Source organism: Muscardinus avellanarius, assembly GCF_963383645.1.
Source record: "Muscardinus avellanarius genome assembly, chromosome: 1".
NCBI lineage: Eukaryota > Metazoa > Chordata > Mammalia > Rodentia > Gliridae > Muscardinus > Muscardinus avellanarius.
The window spans coordinates 116,846,703-116,867,665 of NC_137786.1; the positions used below are offsets into that span (position 1 = coordinate 116,846,703).

The 20,963-nt window shown below is 40.3% G+C and overlaps 1 protein-coding gene across 3 annotated transcripts in view; it reads left to right on the plus strand.

The window, feature by feature from the left end:
* The window catches only part of PRKDC (protein kinase, DNA-activated, catalytic subunit), a gene marked incomplete at both ends in the record, with an annotated part of 201,911 nt that overhangs the window by 41,148 nt on the left and 139,800 nt on the right, over positions 1-20,963 (plus strand). For all 3 annotated transcript variants that reach the window (XM_080713685.1, XM_080713686.1, XM_080713687.1), the window contains 5 exons: positions 2,499-2,605; positions 14,492-14,582; positions 16,270-16,433; positions 18,920-19,072; positions 20,607-20,714. In XM_080713685.1, coding sequence (XP_080569811.1) covers positions 2,499-2,605; positions 14,492-14,582; positions 16,270-16,433; positions 18,920-19,072; positions 20,607-20,714 — 623 coding nt within the window. The remainder of the gene's footprint in view (positions 1-2,498; positions 2,606-14,491; positions 14,583-16,269; positions 16,434-18,919; positions 19,073-20,606; positions 20,715-20,963) is intronic.

Below are 20,963 nucleotides of genomic sequence, written 5' to 3' on the forward strand. Positions count from 1 at the left end.
CACACACAATAAGTAGTTTTATAGGAAGCTAAGTGTGAATGTCACATGTCTGTAATCCCAATACTTGGGAGGCTAAGACAGGAGGATCATGGGTTTGCAGCCAGCCTCAGCAATTTAGCAAGATTCTCTGCAACTTAGACCCTGTTTCAAAATATAGTTCAAAGGATGTAGTTCAGAGGTAGAATGTCCCAGGTTCAATCCTCAGAACCCCTTCCCCAAAATAGATAGTTATATAGGAGCTGGGCATGGTGACTTGGGCCTGTAATCCAAGTACTTTGGAGCCTGAGACAGGAGATCATGTTTGAAGCCAGCCTCAGCAATTTAGTGAGACTCTCAGCAACTTAATGAGACCCTGTTTCAAAATAAAAAATTAAAAAGGCTAGAGGTATAGCTTAGAGGTAGAATGGCCCCTGGATTCAATTCCCATAGACACCAAAACTGTATAGGGCTAGGTATGGTGTCACACTCTTAAAATAGGGTATAGCTCAGAGATAGACTGCCTCTGGGTTCCGTTCCCTGTATTACACACATACACACCACACCACACCACACTACACCCACACCCACACCCACACACACACACACACACACACACACACGAAACTATGTAGCACTTCATAGTTATATAGGGATATTGAAAAAGTTTATATGTGAACAGTGGTGGTGACTGTACAGCGTTGTCAATTTAATTAATACTACTCAGTTGTATACTTGTAAATAAATGGTTAAAAGAGTACATTTATTGTTATTTATGCTGTACTACAAAAAATATGTGAACAGGAATGTTAGTTTCTTTATTTAGCGTAATAGCTATAGGGAAAACAAGTGGAGTGCAATTGACCTTTGCTTTATATTTAATATCCAATAAGTAAAAGTCATTTTTTTAAATTAAATTTTTTGATACTGGGGATGAACCCCAGGGGTATTCTACCTCCGAGCTACACCCCCAGCTTTATTTTTTATTCTTATTTTGAAACAGGATCTCACTGAGTTGCAAAGGGCCTCACTGAGTAGCTGAGGCTGGCCGCGAACTGCAATTCTCTGTCTCATCCTCCTGAATATACTGGGATCACAAGAGTGTGCCACCACACCCGGCCTAAAAGTCATTTATTTATTTTTTTATTTTATTTATTTATTTATTTTTTGTGGTACTGGGGGTGGAACCCAGAGGGTTTCTACCTCTGGGCTATACTCCCAGACCCATTTTTATATTTTATTTGGAAACAGGGTCTCACTAAGTTGCTGAGAGCCTCACTAAGTAGCTGAGGCTGTCTTCGAACCTGCGCGATCCTCCTGTCTCAGCCTCCCAAGCGCGGGGATTACAAGCGTGCACCACCACGCCCAGCTTTAAAAGTCATTTATTTAAACTAAAATTATTAAACTTAACCCATTTACTGAAGATGTACCTTGATTATGAGAATACGGATACCTAAAATGCTTCTAAGTTACTTTCTGTGAGATTTTTTTAATAAGTTTTTTTCTTGTTTTCAAAAAGTTTTATGAATATAACTTATGTGACTGTACAGATCAGTCAGAACACAGATCATTTAAGCTGAGACTTTATAATCTTACTTTCCAAATACAGGAGAACGTTTCATACAAAAGGAGAGAAAAAGTCTGTCTTCATTTATGGATTACAGGTAGCCTGTAGTTTCAAGTTTGCAATTTGATCCTTAAACTGAGAAACACAATAGCTGGACGAGTTTTGCATACACTGCTATCTGGAGACTTAAAAACTAAATTCTTTTACCATCTCTGGCCATTAGCTGGTATGGATACTATTTGTTCTAGAAACTTACCTTTGTAATCACAATTAAGAATAGGTTTTTAAATGGGCCGTGGTGGCACATGCTTGTAATCCCAGTACTTGGGAAGCAGAGACAGGAGGATCTGGGTTCGAGGCTAGCCCTGAGGCCCTCTCCAACTTACTGAGACCCTATTTCAAAATAAAAAATAAGCCGGGCGTGGTGGCGCATGCTTGTAATCCCCACACTTGGGAGGCAGAGACAGGAGGATCACGTAGTTTCGAAGCCAGCCGCGCTGGCTTAAGAGACCCTGTTTCCAAATTAAAAAAGTATAAAAATTGGTCTGGGAGTGTAGCCCATAGGTAGTAGGGTTTCCAGGAACCCCATTACCACCAAAAATATATATATATATATATAGTAATAAATAAAATAAATAAATAAATAAAGCTGGGCATGGTGACACACGCTTGTAATCCTAGTACTTGGGAGGCCAGGACAGGATGATCGCAGTTTTGAGTCCAGCCTCAGCTACTTAGTGAGGCCCTTCACAACGTAGTGAGACCTTGTTTCAAAATAAAGAATAAAAAATAGGGCTGGGGGTATAGCTTGGACATAGACTGCCCCTGGGTTCCATCCTCAATACTGGAAAAAAAAAATAGGATTTTAATGTTTCTATTTGACAACATTATGTGTCCTCTCAATTATTCATCAAATGAATGCTGTTTTAAATTGATTTATGTTTTTTGTTGGTAGGTGAGACCAAGAACAACTGGGAAGTGTCGGCACTATCTCGGGCTGCCCAGAAAGGGTTTAATAAAGTTGTGTTAAAGCATCTGAAAAAGATGAAGAATGTTTCATCAGTAAGAATTACTTTATATTTTCTTTACCTTAAATAATGTAGAGATTAGATTCTAATGCTTATGGAAAGTGAAAAAAATTCTTATTTAAAATATTGTTTATTTTTCCGGTCATGGTGGCGCACGCTTGTAATCCCCGCGCTTGGGAGGCAGAGACAGGAGGATCGCGCTATTTTGGAGCTAGCCTCTCCGGCTTAAGAGACCCTGTTTCCACATAAAGTTAAAAAATAGGTCTGGGAGTGTAGCCCGGAGGTAGAAGGGCTTCCAGGAACCCCAGTACCACCAAAAAAAAAAAAAAAGTTATTTATTTTTCCATGCAAATTAGAGTAAAATAGAGAAATGATTTAGATATATGTTTAGCAATGAATGTAACTATATTAACTATTTGTCTAATTATATTAATAATGTTTTCTTTTTTCCATACCCTCAGAGATTAGTGGATAATGAAAGATAACATGGTTTGTATTCAATAAGCAAGTTAGAATAGTGATACCATGGATGTTTAACACTTATTCATTCATTCATTATCTTTTTTTTGGGATACTGGGGTTCCTGGAAGCCCTTCTACCTCCGGGCTACACTCCCAGACCTATTTTATACTTTTTTTTTAATTTTTGGAAACAGGGTCTCTTAAGCCAGCACGGCTGGCTTTGAACCTGCGTGATCCTCCTGTCTCTGCCTCCCAAGTGCGGGGATTACAAGCGTGCACCACCATTAAAGTTTTTTTTCTAGTACTGGGGATTGAACCCAGGGGTGTTCTACTCCTGAGCCATATCTTCAGCTCTTTTATTTTTTATTTTGAGGTAGCGCTCATTAAGTTGCTGTGTGCTTTCCTCAAACTCAAACTCAAAGCCTCCCAGGTACTGAGATTATAAGCCTGCACCACCATGCCCATCTTCAATTTGTTATTTCTGGAAGCTTTTTTTTTTTTTTTTTATTGTATTGGGAATTGAACCCAGGGCATTGTGCCTCAAAGCTAGACCCCAAAGCCATTTTATTATTTATTTTGAAACAAGGTCTCATGAGGTTCTGAGAGCCCACATGTTGCTGATTCTGGCCTGGAGCCTGCAATCCTCTGATTCTTCCTTCTCAACTTCCCTGTACTGAGATGTGTGTCTCATGCCTGGCTTTTGGCAACTTTTGCTTGAAACACTTGAATGAAACTAGAAATTTTTTTTTTTTTTTTTTTTTTTTTTTTTGCGGTACTGGGGATAGAACCCAGGGGCATTCTACCTCCGAGCAACCCCAGCCCTATTTTTTATTCTTTATTTGGAAACAGGGTCTCACTGAGTTGCAAAGGGCCTCACTAAGTAGCCGAGGCTGGCTTTGAACCTGCGCGATCCTCCTGTCTTGGTCTCCCAAATGCTGGGATTACAAGTGTGTGCCACCACACCTGGCCTTTTTTTTTTTTTTTTTTAATAATTTAATCACACAGAAACGATGTGGAATAATATTACTTCAGCATAGTCGTAATTTTGCAAATACAATTTCTTTACTAGCATATAATGCATGATCCCGGGGCCAGAGTTTTCTAAGTGTGGACCCTCGAGTTCCTGTGTATACATCTAAACCTGCTTTCCTACATTGACATTTGCACCATGATGTAACATTGGGCAACACTGTTAGCTTATTGCAGTTTTATTGACATGTCCCCAGTACATTCTGTTCTGAGCAAGCAGGTGTGGGTAAAGTGTCTGCTGCTGCTTGGTGAAGAAGTGCAATGCTTCCTCCATGTTGCATCTTCTCTGAACAAGCAGCTGACAGCACACTGGTTATTCAGCCTGGGAATTTGTCAGATGGTTCCTTTCAAATGAACAAAGTGAGCTTGCCTCTTTAAGGAAAACATCTGTCACCAACCAAGGCTAAAATTCAGGGTTTTAATGAAAATTAAAATCTTGGAAAATGTATAACTATCACAGTGAGTTTGGTGGTTTTTTTAATACTCAGCTTTTTTCTTTTTCTTTTTCTTTGTTTTTGGTGGTACTGGGGATGGAACCCTTCTATCTCTGGGCTACACTCCCAGACCTATTTTATATTTTATTTGGAAACAGGGTCTCTTAAGCCAGCGAGGCTGGCTTCGAACCTGCACGATCCTCCTGTCTCCGCCTCCCAAATGCGGGGATTACAAGCATGTGCCACCATTACTGTCACTCAGCTTTTTTTTTCTGATGAGACTGGTACCAATACTAACAATGTAATTCTTTGGATATACAATGGAATGTGTCAACATTCAAGGATTGCCAGACCCAGTGAAATCATGTCTTCAGAAGAGCAGTACATGATGTCACCAAATCATCATAGGTAGAAATGTGCAAGGCTAACCATTGAAGTTCATTAATAAGATTTTTTTTTGTGTGTGTGTGGTACTGGGAGTGGAACCCAGGGGGTTTTTCTACCTCTGGGCTATACTCTCAGACCTATTTTATATTCTATTTGGAAACAGGGTCTCAGTAAGTTTCTGAGAGCCTCACTCAGTAGCTAGGGCTGTCTTCGAACCTGCGCAATCCTCCTGTCTCAGCCTCCCAAGTACTGGGATTACAATAATGCGCCACCACGCCCAGCTATTAATAAGGTTTTAGATCCTACATTATAACTAGCCTTTAAGAAACTACTGGTATACTTGGGATACCAAGACTGAAGGATCGCAGTTTCGAGGCCAACCTCAAAAGCTTAGTAAGGCCCTCAGCAACAGAGTTGAAACCCTGTTTCAAAATTTAAAAAATAGCCGGGCGTGGTGGCGCATGCTTGTAATCCCCGCACTTGGGAGGCTGAGACAGGAGGATCGCACAGGTTCAAAGCCAGCCTCAGCTACTTAGTGAGGCTCTCAGCAACTTAGTGAGACCCTGTTTCCAAATAAAATATAAAAATGGGTCTGGGAGTATAGCCCGGAGGTAGAAAGCCTCTGGGTTCCACCCCCAGTACCACAAAAAAAAAAAAAAAAAAAAAAAAAAAATTAAAAAAAAAATAGGGCTGAGTTGTCTAGGTCAGAGGTAAAATGCTTCTGGGTTTAATCCCCAGTTACTCCCCCTCCCCACAAAAATAATCAGTAATTCAGTTAAGTAAGCATTGTTATCAAATTTACTATCAAATTGCTTTTCCCTCTCCAGCTGCAGGCCATGGTAAATCCTAATCCCCAGGTCTCCATTGATGGAAACTTTACTCTTCATAAAAGCATGCCATTTGTTAACATGTAATTATTTAGTATTTTATTTTTTTTTTTTTTTTTTTTTTTTTTTTTTTTTTTTTTTTTTTTTATTTTATTTTTTTAACAATTTTTTATTGAACATAAATAGTATACATTTACACTATATTTGGTGCCCTCTCCCCCCGCCCCCATTTTCTCCCCCCCCCCCCACCAATGGTTGGCCAGGTTAACCATGTCTTATTCATAATTTTACACATGTTCAGGTGAAGATGCTCCTTAATCAAGATCGGCCTTTCTCCTCTCCTATCTTTCCATTAAAACTTAGCTAGTATTTCCCCTCTAATATCTGGGGTCCTACTGGTATCCTTTGTGTTTTCTAGTTTGGGCATATTAGAGGAAACATGTGTATCTTCTCCTTCTGTGCTTGGCTGATCTCACTTAACATGATGCTTTCCAGGGCTTTCCATCTTCTTGCAAATGATAAAATTTTGTTCTTCTTTATGGCTGAATAGAATTCCATTGTGTGTATTTCCCACAGTTTTGCTATCCATTCATCTGTTGATGGTGATCTGGGTTGGATCCATATTTTGGCTATTACAAATTGTGCTGCTATGAACATAGGTATGCATATGTTGCTGTATTTCTCTGAATTCAACCCTTTTGGAAAGATACCCAGGAGTGGTATAGCTGGATCATATGGTGGATCTATTCCCACCTTTCTTAGGAATCTCCACACAGATCTCCATAGTGGCTGAACTAGTTTGCACTCCCACCAACAGTGTAAAAGAGTTCCTCTTTCCCCACATCCTCGCCAGCATTTGTTGTTGTTTGATTTCTTTATGCTTGCTACTCTCACTGGGGTTAGATGGAATCTCAGTGTAGTTTTGATTTGCATCTCCCTGATGGCCAGTGATGAAGAACATCTTTTCATGTATCTATTAGCCCTTTGTATCTCTTCTTTTGTGAAGTGTCTATTTAGTTCATTTGCCCATTTCTTGATTGGGTTGTTTGTTTTGTTGGTGTAGAGCCTTTTGAGCTCTTTGTATACTCTGGATATTAGCCCCCTATCAGAATGGTGGCTGGTAAAGATCCTTTCCCATTCTGTAGGCTTCCTCTTTAGGTTATTGATAGTTTCCTTTGATGAGAAGAAACTTTTTAGTTTAATGTTATCCCACTTGTTTATTCTTGCTTTAATTTCCTGAGCTTTGGAGGTTTTGTTGAGAAAGTTACTGCCTGTGCCAATATGTTGTAGTGTTGAACCTATGTTCTCCTCTACTAACTTCACCGTCTCAGGTCTAATTTCTAAGTCTTTGATCCATCTTGAGTTGATTCCTGTGTTAGGTGAGATATAGGGGTTTAGCTTCATCTTTTTACAAATGGCTAGCCAGTTCTCCCAGCACCACTTGTTGAAAAGGCTGTCTTTTCTCCAGCGTATGTGTTTGGCCCCTTTGTCAAAGATTAATTGACTAAAGATGTGTGGGTTTGTTTCTGTATCTTCTATTCTAATCCACTGGTCAGTATGTCTGTTTTTGTGCCAGTACCATGCTGTTTTTACTACTATTGCTCTATAGTATAGTTTGAAGTCTGGGATTGTAATGCCTCCTGCGTGTTTCTTGTTATTGAGAATTGCTTTGGCTATTCTAGGTCTTTTCTTTCTCCATATGAAGTTCATGATTGATTTTTCTAGGTCTCTGAAGAATGTCACTGGTATTTTAATGGGAATTGCATTGAACCTATAGATCAGTTTTGGCAGAATGGCCATTTTGATGATATTTATTCTGCCTATCCATGAGCACGGGAGATCTTTCCATCTTCCAAGGTCTTCTTCTATTTCTTTTTTTAATGTTTTATAGTTTTTGTTGTAGAGGTCTTTTACATCTTGGGTTAGGTTTATTCCTAGGTATTTTATTGGTTTTGAGGTTATAGTGAATGGAATTGTTGTTTTTGTTTCCTTCATTGTGGATTCGTTGTTGGCATAAAGAAAGGCCACTGATTTCTTTAGGTTGATTTTGTAACCTGCGACTTTGCCGAATTTGTCGATCAGCTCCAGAAGTCTTTTGGTTGAGTTCTTTGGGTCTTCCAGGTAAAGGATCATGTCATCTGCGAATAAGGATAATTTCACTTCCTCTCTTCCTATGTGGATTCCTTTGATTTCCTTCTCTTGTCTGATTGCTGCAGCAAGAGTCTCAAGGACTATATTGAAAAGGAGAGGTGAAAGTGGGCATCCTTGTCTTGTTCCTGACTGTAGCGGAAATTCTTGCAGTTTTTCCCCATTCAATATAATGTTGGCTTTGGGTTTGCAGTATATTGCCTTGATGATGTTGAAGTACTTTCCTTCTATCCCAATTTTTTGCAGTGTTTTTAACATAAATGGGTGTTGGATTTTGTCGAATGCTTTTTCAGCATCTATTGCTATGATGATGTGGTTTTTGTTCTTGGTTCTATTTATGTGGTGAATAACATGTATTGATTTGCGTATGTTGAACCAGCCTTGTTTTTCTGGGATGAAACCGACTTGGTCGTGATGAATTATTCTCTTGATATAGTTTTGAATGCGTATAGCTAGTATTTTGTTTAGAATTTTTGCATCTATGTTCATTAAGGATATTGGTCTGTAGTTTTCCTTTCTTGAGGTATCTTTATTTGGTTTGGGGATTAATGTGATACTGGCCTCATAGAAGGAATTTGGAAGAGTTCCATCTCTTTCAATTTCCCGGAACGTGTTATGAAGTATTGGTATTAGTTGTTCACTGAAGGTTTTGTAGAATTCAGCTGGGAACCCATCTGGGCCTGGGCTTTTCTTTGGTGGAAGAATTTTTATTGCCGTTTCTATTTCTTTGGTTGTTATTGGTTGGTTTAGGCTTGCTATGTCCTCTTGGTTGAGTGTAGGAAGGTTAACTGTGTTTAGAAATCTGTCAATTTCATCCAGGTTTTCAAATCTATTGGAGTATAAATTTTTAAAGTAGTTTCTGATAATGTTTTGAATTTCTTCACTATCAGTGGTGATATCTCCTTTTTCATTTCTAATTTTGGTAATTTGAGTTGATTCTCTTTTTCTTTTGGTTAGGTTGGCCAGGGGTTTATCAATTCTATTAATCTTTTCAAAGAACCAACTTTTTGTTTTATTGATTCTTTGAATTGTTTTTTTGTTCTCTATTTCATTTATTTCTGCTCTAATTTTGATGATTTCTCGTCTTCTGCTGGCTTTGGGAATGGATTGTTGCAGAATTTCTAGATCCTTGAGTTGTTTCATTAGGTTCTTTACTTGGTGGTTCTCCATCCTTTTTATGTGGGCACTCAATGCGATAAACTTTCCTCTTAGTACTGCCTTCATTGTGTCCCATAGGTTTTGGTGGGTTGTGTCTCTGTTTTCGTTTGTTTCCATAAATTTCTTTATTTCTTCCCTAATTTCTGCTCTTACCCATTCGTCATTTAGTAGTGTATCATTCATTCTCCATGAATTTGAATACTTTCTTTCGAGTTTCCTGTTGTTGATTTCTACTTTTATTCCATTGTGGTCTGAAAAGATGCATGGGATTATATTACATTTTTTGAATTTGCTGGTATTTTCTTTGTGTCCCAGGATGTGATCTATTTTGGAGAAGGTTCCATGGGCTGCTGAGAAGAAAGTGTATTCTGTAGTTCCTGGTTGAAATACTCTGAAAACGTCTATTAGGTCCATTTGGTTTATGGTTTCCTTTAGTTCTAGAGCATCTTTACTCATCTTTTGCCTCGAAGATCGATCCAGTGGTGTGAGAGGCGTATTAAAGTCTCCCAGAATTATTGTATTTGGGTCTACTTGGGATCTTATGTCCAGAAGGGTTTGTTTTACGAATGTGGTTGCACCCACATTTGGGGCATAAATATTTACTATCATTATATCTTCTTGGTGTATTGTTCCTTTTAATAAAAGGAAGTGCCCTGATTTGTCTCTTTTGATGTGTTTTATTTTAAAGTCTGTTTTGTTGGATATCAGGGTTGCTACCCCTGCTCTTTTTCGGTCACTGGTGGCATGGTATATCTTTTTCCATCCTTTCACCTTCAACCTGTGAATGTCTTTGGCTGTGAGGTGAGTTTCTTGCAGACAGCATATGTTTGGATTATGTTTCCTAATCCACATTGCCAGTCTATGTCTTTTGATTGGTGAGTTAAGTCCTTTGACATTAAGTGATATTATTGAAATATGCTTTTTGTTTTCTGCCATTTTGTGTTCTGTCTACTCTTGGGTGTTGTGATCTTTCTTCTTTACTTAAATGGCCCACTTATTAACTTCCTCGCTTCTCTGATTCTGGAGTCTGCTTCTTTTTTCTTCCTTATGATTTATTTCTTTAAGAATTTTCTCTAGTGTTGGCTTTGAATTCATGAATTTTTTGAGATTCTGTTTATCCTGAAAGACTTTGACTTCCCCATTGATCTTGAATAGTAGTTTTGCTGGGTAGATTAATTTGGGCTGGAAGTTATGTTCTTCCAGGGTCTGAATCACGTCATACCAGTCTCTCCTAGCATTCCTGACCTGGGTTGTATAGTCTGGGGTGATTCTTATTGTTTTGCCTCTATATGTCACCTGTCCTTTTGTTCTCACTGCTTTTAAGATTCCTTCCTTGGCCTCTATGCTGGTCAATTTGGTTATTATGTGGCGTGGAGTGGTTTTTCTTTGGTCCTGTCTCAGTGGAGTTCTGTATGCCTCCTGTACTTGAAGATTCAAGTCTCTTTCCATATTTGGAAAATTCTCTGAGATTATTTCCTTGAAGATATTACATATGCCCTTGGTCTGTACCTCTATCCCTTCCTCAATGCCTATTATCCGTAAATTAGGGCGCTTCATATTATCCCATAATTGCTGGATGTTTAGGTTTTGTTGCTGTAAAGATTTCTGTATATCGCTGACTGTGTTTTCGGTTTGGGATGTACTGTCTTCTAATATTGATATTCTGTTTTCCATTTCATCTAATCTTCCAGAGTTTCTTTCTATTGCTGTCTTCATTTCACTTATTGCCTCTTTCATTTCATTCCAGACCTCTTTCTGATTCTTTTTTAGTGTTTCTATTTCACCTTTAACCTCCTCTATACTTGTTTTAAAACCTTTCATCATATTGAACAACAAGATTCTGAACTCCCCTTCTTGCATTTCTAGTAGGTCAGTATTCGTGATTTCTGCTGTCTCTTCATAACTCCTGGTTCTCATATTTATAGTGTTCTCTGTCCTGTTTTTCTGATTTCTACCCATCGTTCGTGAGTAATGTGTTTAGTCAAATCTTAATATTAGGAGTTTAGGAGTATCGGCCAGTCAGCAGAGCCTTTCCAGTGTTGAAAGTGGGTGATGTGGGAGGAGCTGGGGTGATGGGTAAAGGAGTCAGATTAGGTGGAGGATATGTTAGGTTGAGAAGGACTTTAAGTATGATAAAGTAATAACTTGCTATGAATGAGAGAGAGTTAACTACTAGGACTCTTGTTGTTAGTAGAGTAGTTATGGATATAAAAAATACTTTGAGTTTTAAACCATGAGGTATATTATGGGGAAAAGTTTTGGGGGAGAAATGTATGTAGGTTAGTGTGGGAAGGTTTGTAAATAGGGATGCTGGTAGGAGCAGGCAGACATAAAAAAAAAAAAAAAAAAAAAAAAAAAAAAGAATCCGCTCAAGATACCAAGACTATTATGTAATCCAAGAAAAAGGAAGGTAAACCAATCAAAGGAGGAGAATGAAAGAAAAGGAAGGAAAAGGGAAGAAAGAGGAAAAAGGAAGAGGAATAAAATAAAAGGAACTAGTAGCCGTGTGAAATAAAGAAATAAGGCAAACTATCCAATGTATATATATATAAAACAACAAGTTAAAGTAAGAGAAGTTTGGCTTAAAAGAAGAAAGAAAAAGAAAAAAAAGAAAACAGCAATAACCATACTAAAACAAAAGCACTTTAAAAGCAAAAGAAAACATAACATCCACATTAAAAGTAAAACAAACAGTCCTACTTATTTACGCATATGGGGTCAGGTCCATATAATATGTGTGTATCTGATTGCTTGGTAGCTTTCAGGATACCGTCCAATGTCTCTTAGTTTTCTTTGTACTCTATTTTTATCTTCTTAAGTCACTCTGGGTGTTTGGACACCTTTTTCTCCTTTAGCTGCTTTAGGTTTATGTGTCCGGGTGTCTGGTTTCACTGTTATTTGATTCTGTACAGTTCACAGATTCTGCGAAATTCTAACCTGTGGTCAGCACATCTGCACTCACCACCCTCGCCTCCAGCCTGTGCTTCCCTACAGCAGGGGTGGAGAGTGACTAAAGTGTAATTGGCACTTCCCCCTGAGGTCCTGAGCAGATTTTGTGGCCCGATGGATTTTCTTGTGTCTCTGGAAATTCCAGCTGGGCTAGCCAGGTGTGGTCCCAAGATGTGCCCTGGGCAAATGAATGCTGGTTCCTGGGTGGCCACACTTACTGCCAGAGCTCTGCCTATTCCAAGAGTGCAGGCTGGATGCCCTGTTAATACTGGACCCTAGTGAGAGTGGGTGCAGCTGTCTATTGCTGCTGGTATGTTCTTTCAAGGTGTATTGAGCTGTGTTCTCACTTAGAACTAAGCATCTGGCTACCAGGAGGTTGGGAATACCCCGCGGTGGGCCAGGGGTGCAGGGTAGGTGCTCAAGGGTCCAGTGTGCGGTGTCCAGCAATGGTCTCTGCGTCCCGCGGGACGTAGAGGCTGGGGGTGCCCCAAGGAGATTTCCGGGTCTCCCAGTGCTTTTGCAGCCTGGAGGGTAGGCTCTGGCAAGGTGGCAGGGGTTAGCCACAGAAGCAGGCTCCAATTTAGGAGGGCAGTGTACAGGCGCTGATTACTAGTAGGGGACAGGCAGGATGCGCGAGGAGAGTGCTCTGAGGCTTGAGCCCGTGGTGGGGGTTTGAGACTGCGACTCCGCACACGCTAGGACCCCAGTTACTAGGGCGCCCTCAGGTACCTGTCTTGGTGCAGGAATCCGTGTGAGTCTCTGTGCCGATGTGATCCGGTCGCTGGTGGGCAGACAGAGTTCTGGAGGGTGCTGCTCGCTGCTTAGGATGCGGTCCTAAGTCCGTTTTTATTCCCGGATTATCTTGCCGTGGAAATATCGGGCAGGCAGCTCCTTGGACAGCTGCCAAAGCAGCCCGCGGCTCAGCGTTCTGGTCCGCGGTCAGATTGTATCTGCAGCAGGTCCCGTGTCCGATCTTTGTTCTTCTTGTTCAAGTTCAGGGTTCCGCCGAGGTACAGGATGTGTTTTGGTTCCTGGTATGTATTTGTTTTGTTGATTTAGACACTGCTTTCTCAGTATTTAAACTTTATTTACTTCAGCTACTGAGAGGTGCTGTGTCCCTCAGTCGCCATTTTTCAGGAATAGCTTAGTATTTTAAAAATAATAACTATGTGGCCGGGCATGGTGGCGCATGCTGGCTTGTAATCTCAGCATTCGGAAGGTTGAGAAATGAGCATGGTGAAAAGGCAGCCTCAGCTACTTAGTGAAACCCTCCTCAATTTAGTGAGACCTTGTTTCAAAATAAAGAATAAAACATAGGGCAAAATAGAGCATGGGGTGTAGCTTGGAGGTAGAATGCCCTAGGGTTCCATCCCTAGACCTGAAAAAAAAAATTAACTATGTGAATGAGTTAAGTTTTAATTAATAATGCAGTAAACATTGATGAACATTACCCACATAAGACAAAGCCCACTGAGCATTCGTGGTATTTCTTAAGAGCATGCAGGGTCCTCCCAGACAATTGTAGACATATGAGGGAGGTGCGCCCCTTTTCATGGATTTACCTTAGTGAGACTAGAACTCCTGTGTAAGATGATTAACCATTAAGAGCTATGAATGCTCAGTTGGGTGGAACACATCTTTAATCTCAGTAAAGGATGTTGAGACAGCATCCAGGTTTGAGGCCACTGTGCAGTGCCTTAGTGAAATACTGTTTCAAGCCAGGCGTGGTGGCGCACACTTGTAATCCCAGCATTTGGGAGGCTGAGACCGGAGGATTGCGGTTCGCAGACAGCCTCAGCTAATTAGTGAGGCCGTTTGCAACTCAGTGAGACCCGGTTTCAAAATAAAGAGTAAAAAAATATGGTAGGGGGTGTAACTCAGAGGAGGTCAAATGCCCCTGGGTTCCATCCCCAGACCCACAAAAAACAAACAAACAAAAAAACATAGGACTGGGGTGTAGCTTAGAGGTAGAGTGGTGCTGGGTTCAATCGCTAATCTCTTAAAAAAGAGGGAGAAGCTGGGCATGGTGGCACCTGCTTGTAATCCCAGCATTTGAAAAGTTGAGACAAGAGGATCCAGGTACTCAGTGAGCCATTTGCAACTCAGTGAGATCCTGTTTCAAAATAAAGAATAAAAAATAGGGTTGGGGGTGTAGCTCGGAGATAGAGTGCTCCTGGGTTCCATCCCCAGTACCACAAAAAGAAAAGAAAAGAAAAGCTTGGAATGGTTGTACACCCTTGTAATCCCAGCATTTGGGAGGCTGAGACAGGAGGATGGTAGTTTGTGGACAGCCTCACCTACTTAGGCCCTTTGCAACTCGGTGAGACCCTGTTTCAAAATAAAGAATAAAAAATAGGGCTGGGAGTGTAGCTTGGAAGGAGAATCCCCTGGGTTTCATCCCCAGTACCACAAAAAAAAAAAAAAAAAAAAAAAAGTCATTAACAGATAAGGTGGTAAATAGTTTTTCTATCCTTCTCATTTATTTTAAAGTAATTATCACAAGTATTGCAATTGTTCAATTTTGCAGAATGAAGCCCTGTCCTTAGAAGAAATCAGAATTAAAGTAGTACAGATGCTTGGATCTCTTGGAGGTCAAATAAACAAGAATCTCCTAACAGGTACATTTTTCTCTTTAAAATAAATCAATCCCCACAGATAAGTTTGCCATTTAGCTGAGATGTATGCATTCATAGGCTCATGTTTTCTCCTATGTGTTACCTACATCTTTTCAAGGAAGACTGTAGAAGAGATGCTCTGCCTGTGCCCATGAAATTGGGAAAGTGTAGTAGAAACCCATCTCAGGCTGAGAAAGGAGGATTATAGTTCATAGCCAGCCTTAGTTACTTAATAAGACCCTCCATAACTTAGTGAGACCTTGTTTCCAAATAAAAAATAATAGCGGGGCATGGTGGCACAGGCTTGTAATCCTAGTACTTGGGAGGCTGAGACAGGAGGATCGCACAGATTCGAAGCCAGCTTCAGCTACTTAGTGAGGCGCTCAGCAACTTAGACCCTGTATCCAAATAAAATATAAAATAGGTCTGGGAGTGTAGCCCATAGGTAGAAAGCCCTTGGGTTCCATCTCCAGTACCAAACAAAACAAAACAAAACAACAAAAAAATAGGTTTGGGGAATGTAGTTCTAAGGAAGAATGCCCAGGTTCAAATGCCAGTACTGCAAAACACAAAAACCAAAAGAAAGAAACTCATCTGTTTTTACTTTTGAGATTTAGTATTGAATATACTAGTTATTCTGGTTTTAGAAAGTTATACATGGGAAGCAATTGTTTTTAAAGAGATTTCAAGCCAGGTGTAGTGGCACTTGCTTTTAATCCCAGCATTTAGGAGACTAAGACTGTAGGAGTGATGTTTGTGGACAGCCTCAGCTACTTAGCGAGGCCCTTCGCAACTCAGTGAGATCCTGTTTCAAAATAAAGAATAAGCCGGGTGTGGTGGTGCACGCTTGTAATCCCCTCACTTGGGAGGCAGAGATAGAAGGATCACGCAGGTTCGAAGCCAGCCGCGCGCGCTGGCTTAGGAGACCCTGTTTCCAAATAAAAATGTAAAAATAGGTCTGGGAGTGTAGCCCGGAGGTAGAAGGGCTTCCAGGAACCCCAGTACCACCAAAACAGAAAGAAAGAAAGAAAGAAAGAAAGAAAGAAAGAAAGAAAGAAAGAAAGAAAGAAAGAAGAAAGAAAGAAAGAGAGAAAGAAAGAAAGAAAATAAAAAATAGGGCTGGGGTTGTAGCTCGGAGGTAGAATGTTCCTGGGTTTAATCCCCAGTACCACACACAAAAAAAGAGATTTTAAATAAATTTTTTTTTTTTTTTTTTTTTGGTGGTACTGGGGTTCTTGGAAGCCCTTCTACCTTCGGGCTACACTCCCAGACCTATTTTATTTTTGGAAACAGGGTCTCTTTAGCCAGCGCAGCTGGCTTCGAACCTGCACGATCCTCCTGTCTCTGCCTCCCAAGCGCGGGGATTATAAGCGTGTGCCACCACGCCCGGCCTTAAATAAAATATTGTTAATTTAACATTTTTCTACAAAATAATTTAGGTAACTCATTAAATTTGAGTATCAAAGATTCCAGATGGTTAGATTTATTTACAGAGAATTTTACTTGTTAACTTTAGAAGTAGTATATCAGTGCTTTTTAATGTTGTGATTATATATCTGAGGCAAACTAAAATGACAGATAAATGATGTACTTAACTTGAAAGCTTAGAAATACTCCAGCTTCACTACTGAGGGGCAGGACAGTTGGTATGAGATTGTGAATAGCAACTGCTGTTCTTTATTCTTGCCAGCTGTGTCCTCGGATGAGAGGATGAAGAGATGTGTGGCCTGGGACATGGAGAAGCGGCTCAGCTTCGCAGTGCCCTTCAGAGATATGAAGCCTCTCATTTACCTGGATGTATTCCTGCCCCGGGTCACGGAATTGGCTCTTTCAGCTAGTGGCAGGCAAACAAAAGTACTTTCCTTTTTCCTTCCTTCCTTTCTTTCTTACTTTCCTAGGGATTTAACCCAGGGGCATTTTATCTCTGGGCTACACCCCCAGCCCAATTTTATTTCTTATTTGGAAACAGTCTCATTGGTTTCTTTGAGTCTCACCAAGTTGCTTAGGCTGGCTTTGAACCTGCAATCCTCCTGTGTCAGCTTTCTAAATACTGGGATTACAAATGTGTGCCACTATGCCCAGTACTATCATTTTTCATTTCATTCATCATTTTGGGTCTCTTACTTTGTAAACATATTGGTCGTGAAATAAGTAATGTATCTTAGCCATCCCATAATTATTAATTTTGTGTTTTTATAAATAGTCATAAATAGGTGTCACTGATAAATGAAAGTTAATCTTTTTTTTTTTTTGGTGGTACTGGAGGTGGAGCCCAGAGGTTTTCTACCTCTGGGCTATACTCCCAGACCTATTTTTATATTTTATTTGGAAACAGGGTCTCACTAAGTTGCTGAGAGCCTCACTAAGTAGCTGAGGCTGGCTTCGAACCTGTGCGATCCTCCTGTCTCAGCCTCCCAAGTGCAGGGATTACAAGCGTGCACCACCATGCCGGGTGAAAGTTAAATAATCTTAATAGATGAAAAACTGACAAAGTTAAACATGCCAAAAGTTCTTCATAATGGAAAATACAGTGCAAAGAGCATTTAAAAAGTGGTACTTGAGCTAGGTGTGGTGGTACACGCTTGTAATCCCAGCACTTGGGAAGCTAAGACAGGAGGATCATGTTTTGCAGCCAGCATCAACTACTTAGTGATGTCCTTTGCAACTCAGTGAGACCTTCTTTCAAAACAAAGAATAGCGTGGAGGTAGAATGTCCCTGGGTTCCATCCACAGTACTGCCAAAAAAAAAAAAAAAAATGATACTCAGGTGGGCGTGGTGGAGTACACTTATAATTCCAATACTTGGTAGGATGAGACAGGAGGAGCACAGGTTTGAGGCCAGCCTCTGCAACTTAAATCCTATTTTTAAAAATAATTAAATAGGGCTGGGAATCTAGTTCAGTAATGAAGAGACCTTGTGTTCAATATGTGGTACCATAAAAAAAATTGATACTCAGTCATACTGAGTCAAACAGTGATACTCAGTGTTTATCCTCTTAACCTGGAAGATTGAAAAATTAGAAACAGATAATCTCAATTTTTTTTTTTTTTTTTTTGGTCTTTTTGGAAACAGGGATCGAATCCAGAGCACTGCACCTGCAAAGCAGGCACTTTGGCATTGAGCTATATCCCAGCCGCGGATAATCTCAATTTTTAATATTGATAAGTTTCTAAAGTTCTTTAAAAGTGATCGAGCATGATGGCGTACACTTGTAATCCCAGCATTTGGGAGGCTGAGACAGTAGCATCCTGGTTCTTGGACAGCCTCAGCTACTTAGTGAGGCCTTCTGCAACTCACTGAGACCCTGTTTCAAGATAAAGAATAAAAAATTGGGGTGGGGATGCAAAAAAAAAAAAAGAAAGCGATAATTTCTTTTCTTTCTTTCTTTTTTTTTTTGTGTGTGTGTGGTACTGGGGTTCCTGGAAGCCCTTCTACCTCCAGGCTATACTCCCAGTCCTGTTTTATACTTTTTGTTTGGAAACAGGGTCTTTTACGCCAGCAGGACTGGCTTTAAACCTGCGCGATCCTCCTGTCTCCACCTCTCAAGAGCGGGGATCTCAAACGTGCACCACCACGCCCGGCAGCAATTGATAATTTCAAACCAAACCATGTTTATAGTTCTATAATGTGGCAGCATTGATCTATTCATACATTATTTTTTGGGGTTGGGTGTTGCTGTGAATTGAACTTAGGGGTTATTCCACCTCTGAGCTTCTGAGCTACAGCTTTAGCCCTTTTCATTTCTTATATGAAATAGGGTCTCATTAAGTTGCTGAAGCCCTTGTTAAATTGATGAAGCTGGCCTTAAACCTGCAATCCTTTGTCTCAGCCTTCCAAGTACCGAATTAGAGCCATATCCTACCATGCCTGGCTTGAAATACATTTCTTATGAATGTAGTAGTACCAGTGTCTAAAGCTTTTAAGTTTCACTTCTTAGTTGTGTGTGGTGGCATATGCTTGTAATTCCAGTATTTGGGAGGCTGAGACAGGGGAATCTCAGTCTCAAAGCCAGCCCTGGCAATTTAGCAAGGCTCTCAGTGACCAAGTGAGACCCTATTCTCAAATAAGAAATAAAATGAGCTGGGGGTTTACCTTGGAGATGAATATCTCTGGGCTCAAAACTTAGTACCAAAAAAAAATTCACTTCTTAGTTCTTAAATATCAAAGTAAATGTAGCATTTTGTATAAGTGCTACATCTAGTCAATTTATATTTGAAATATGATATTTATCTTTGATAAAGGCATTTTTTCCCCTTAACAGGCTAAATTGAGTACCATTTCAAAATTGTCTTCTCTTGTGAACATAAGTTAAGCATTGTTGTACTCCCGGCCCATGTAGGTGGCAGCGTGTGAACTGTTACACAGTATGGTCATGTTCATGTTGGGAAAATCCACACAGATGCCTGAGGGCGGCCAGGGCTCTGCACCCCTGCACCAGCTCCATAAGCATACATTGCCTGTGTTGCTGCGCCTTGCCTGTGATGTAGATCAGGTGAGTACTTGATTTTGAATCTAAAACTGTTAAAAAACCTAAAAAAAACAAGTTGACAGAGGTAGTTGCATACTGTAATCACCTGGATCTCTCTCTCTCTCTCTCTCTCTCTCTCTCTCTCTCTCTCTCTCTCTCTCTCTCTCTCTGTCTGGCTGTTTGTCTGTCTGTCTGTCTCTGTCTTTCTCTGTGTATGTGTGTATATATATATGTATATGTATAGTGTGTGTGTGTGTGTGTGTGTGTGTGTGTGTGTGTGTGTGTCTATGTGTGGTGTTGGAGATTGAACTTAGGGACATTCTACCTCTGAGCTACCCTCCAGCCCTTTTTATTTTTTATTTTGAAACGGTTTCACTAAGTTGCTGGCTGTCTTGCTAGGTGGTTAAGGCTGGTCTCCTGCTTACCCTCCCAACTATTGGGATTACAGGTGTATGCCACCACACCTTTCTACCTGGGGATTTTTTTTTTTTCAATATTGCTCCCTGGCTACTACCATATACTGTGATTTAATTGGTTATAGAAGTTGCCCTGGGAATCAGGACTTTTTTTTTGCAACTGGGGATGGAACCTAGGGGTGTTCTCTCTCTGGGCTACACTCCCAGACCTAATTTATATTTTATTTAGAAACAGGGTCTCACTGAACTGCTGAGAGCCTCACTGAGTAGCTGAGGCTGGGTTCGAACTTGCACGATCCTCCTGTCTCAGCCTCTCAAGTACTGGGATTACAAGTGTGTGCCACTACGCCTGGCGAATCAGGACTTTTAAAAGCTCTTCCAGCCAGGCACTGTGGTGCATTCCTATAATCCTAGTACTTAGGAAGCTGAGATTAGAGGAGCACAGGTCTGTAGGCCAGTAGGCTGTAACTTAGTTTGACCCTCACCAACTTAGCAAAACTCCCTTTCTTTTCTTTTCTTTTTTCTTTCTTTCTTTTTTTTTTTTTTTGTAGTATTGGTAGTATTGGGGTTGGAACCCAGGGGCATTCTACCTCTGAGCTACACCCCAGCCCTATATTTTATTCTTTATTTTTGAAACATAGTCTCACTGAATTGCAAAGTTGTTGAGGCTGTCTGTGAACCGTGATCCTCTTGCCTCAGCCTCCCAAAGTACAAGTTGGGATTACAAGCATGAGCTACTTAGCCCAGCAGCAAAACTCCATTTCAGAATAAAGTATAGGACTGGAAAATGAAGCTCACAGGTAGAATGCCCTTACTTTCAATCCCCAGGACCAAAAACAAACCAGATCCCATTATGTCTACCCTGATTGTCCTCATAATTAGAGGAACAATGAAATTTAGTGTGTGTGTGTGTGTGTGTGTGTGTGTGTGTGTGTGTGTGTATTTTTGCTGAACTCTTAGGAAGTAGGTAAGAATAGTTACGTTATATAAGTTAATATTAAGTAATAGTTACTCATTATGAAACTGAACTAGCAAACTAGTGAAATGGCAGTAATGGTTTTACTTGGTTTTGCCCCATGCAAATTCCGTTTAAGTGTACTTTACCCTGAAGGCTGTGGATTTCAGCGCTGTAATCTCTTTAGGTAACAAGGCAGCTGTTTGAGCCACTTGTCATGCAGCTCATTCATTGGTTCACAAATAATAAGAAGTTTGAAAGTCAAGACACCGTCGCCTTATTAGAAGCCATATTGGTGAGTAGAAGTTGACATTTATGATTTCATTGACTTGTTATGTTTAATGTGCATTTAGAGCTTTAGGAAAAGCTACCTGTTAAGATACCAAAATGTAAGCTGGGTGTGGTGGTGCATAATTGTAATTTCCAGAACTTAAGAGGCTAAGATAGGATAGGCACAGGTTCAAGGACAGCCTCAGAAAGCAGTGATACTCTCATCAATCTAATGAGAACCTGTTTCAAAATAAGCGTGATTGTTTATGCTTGT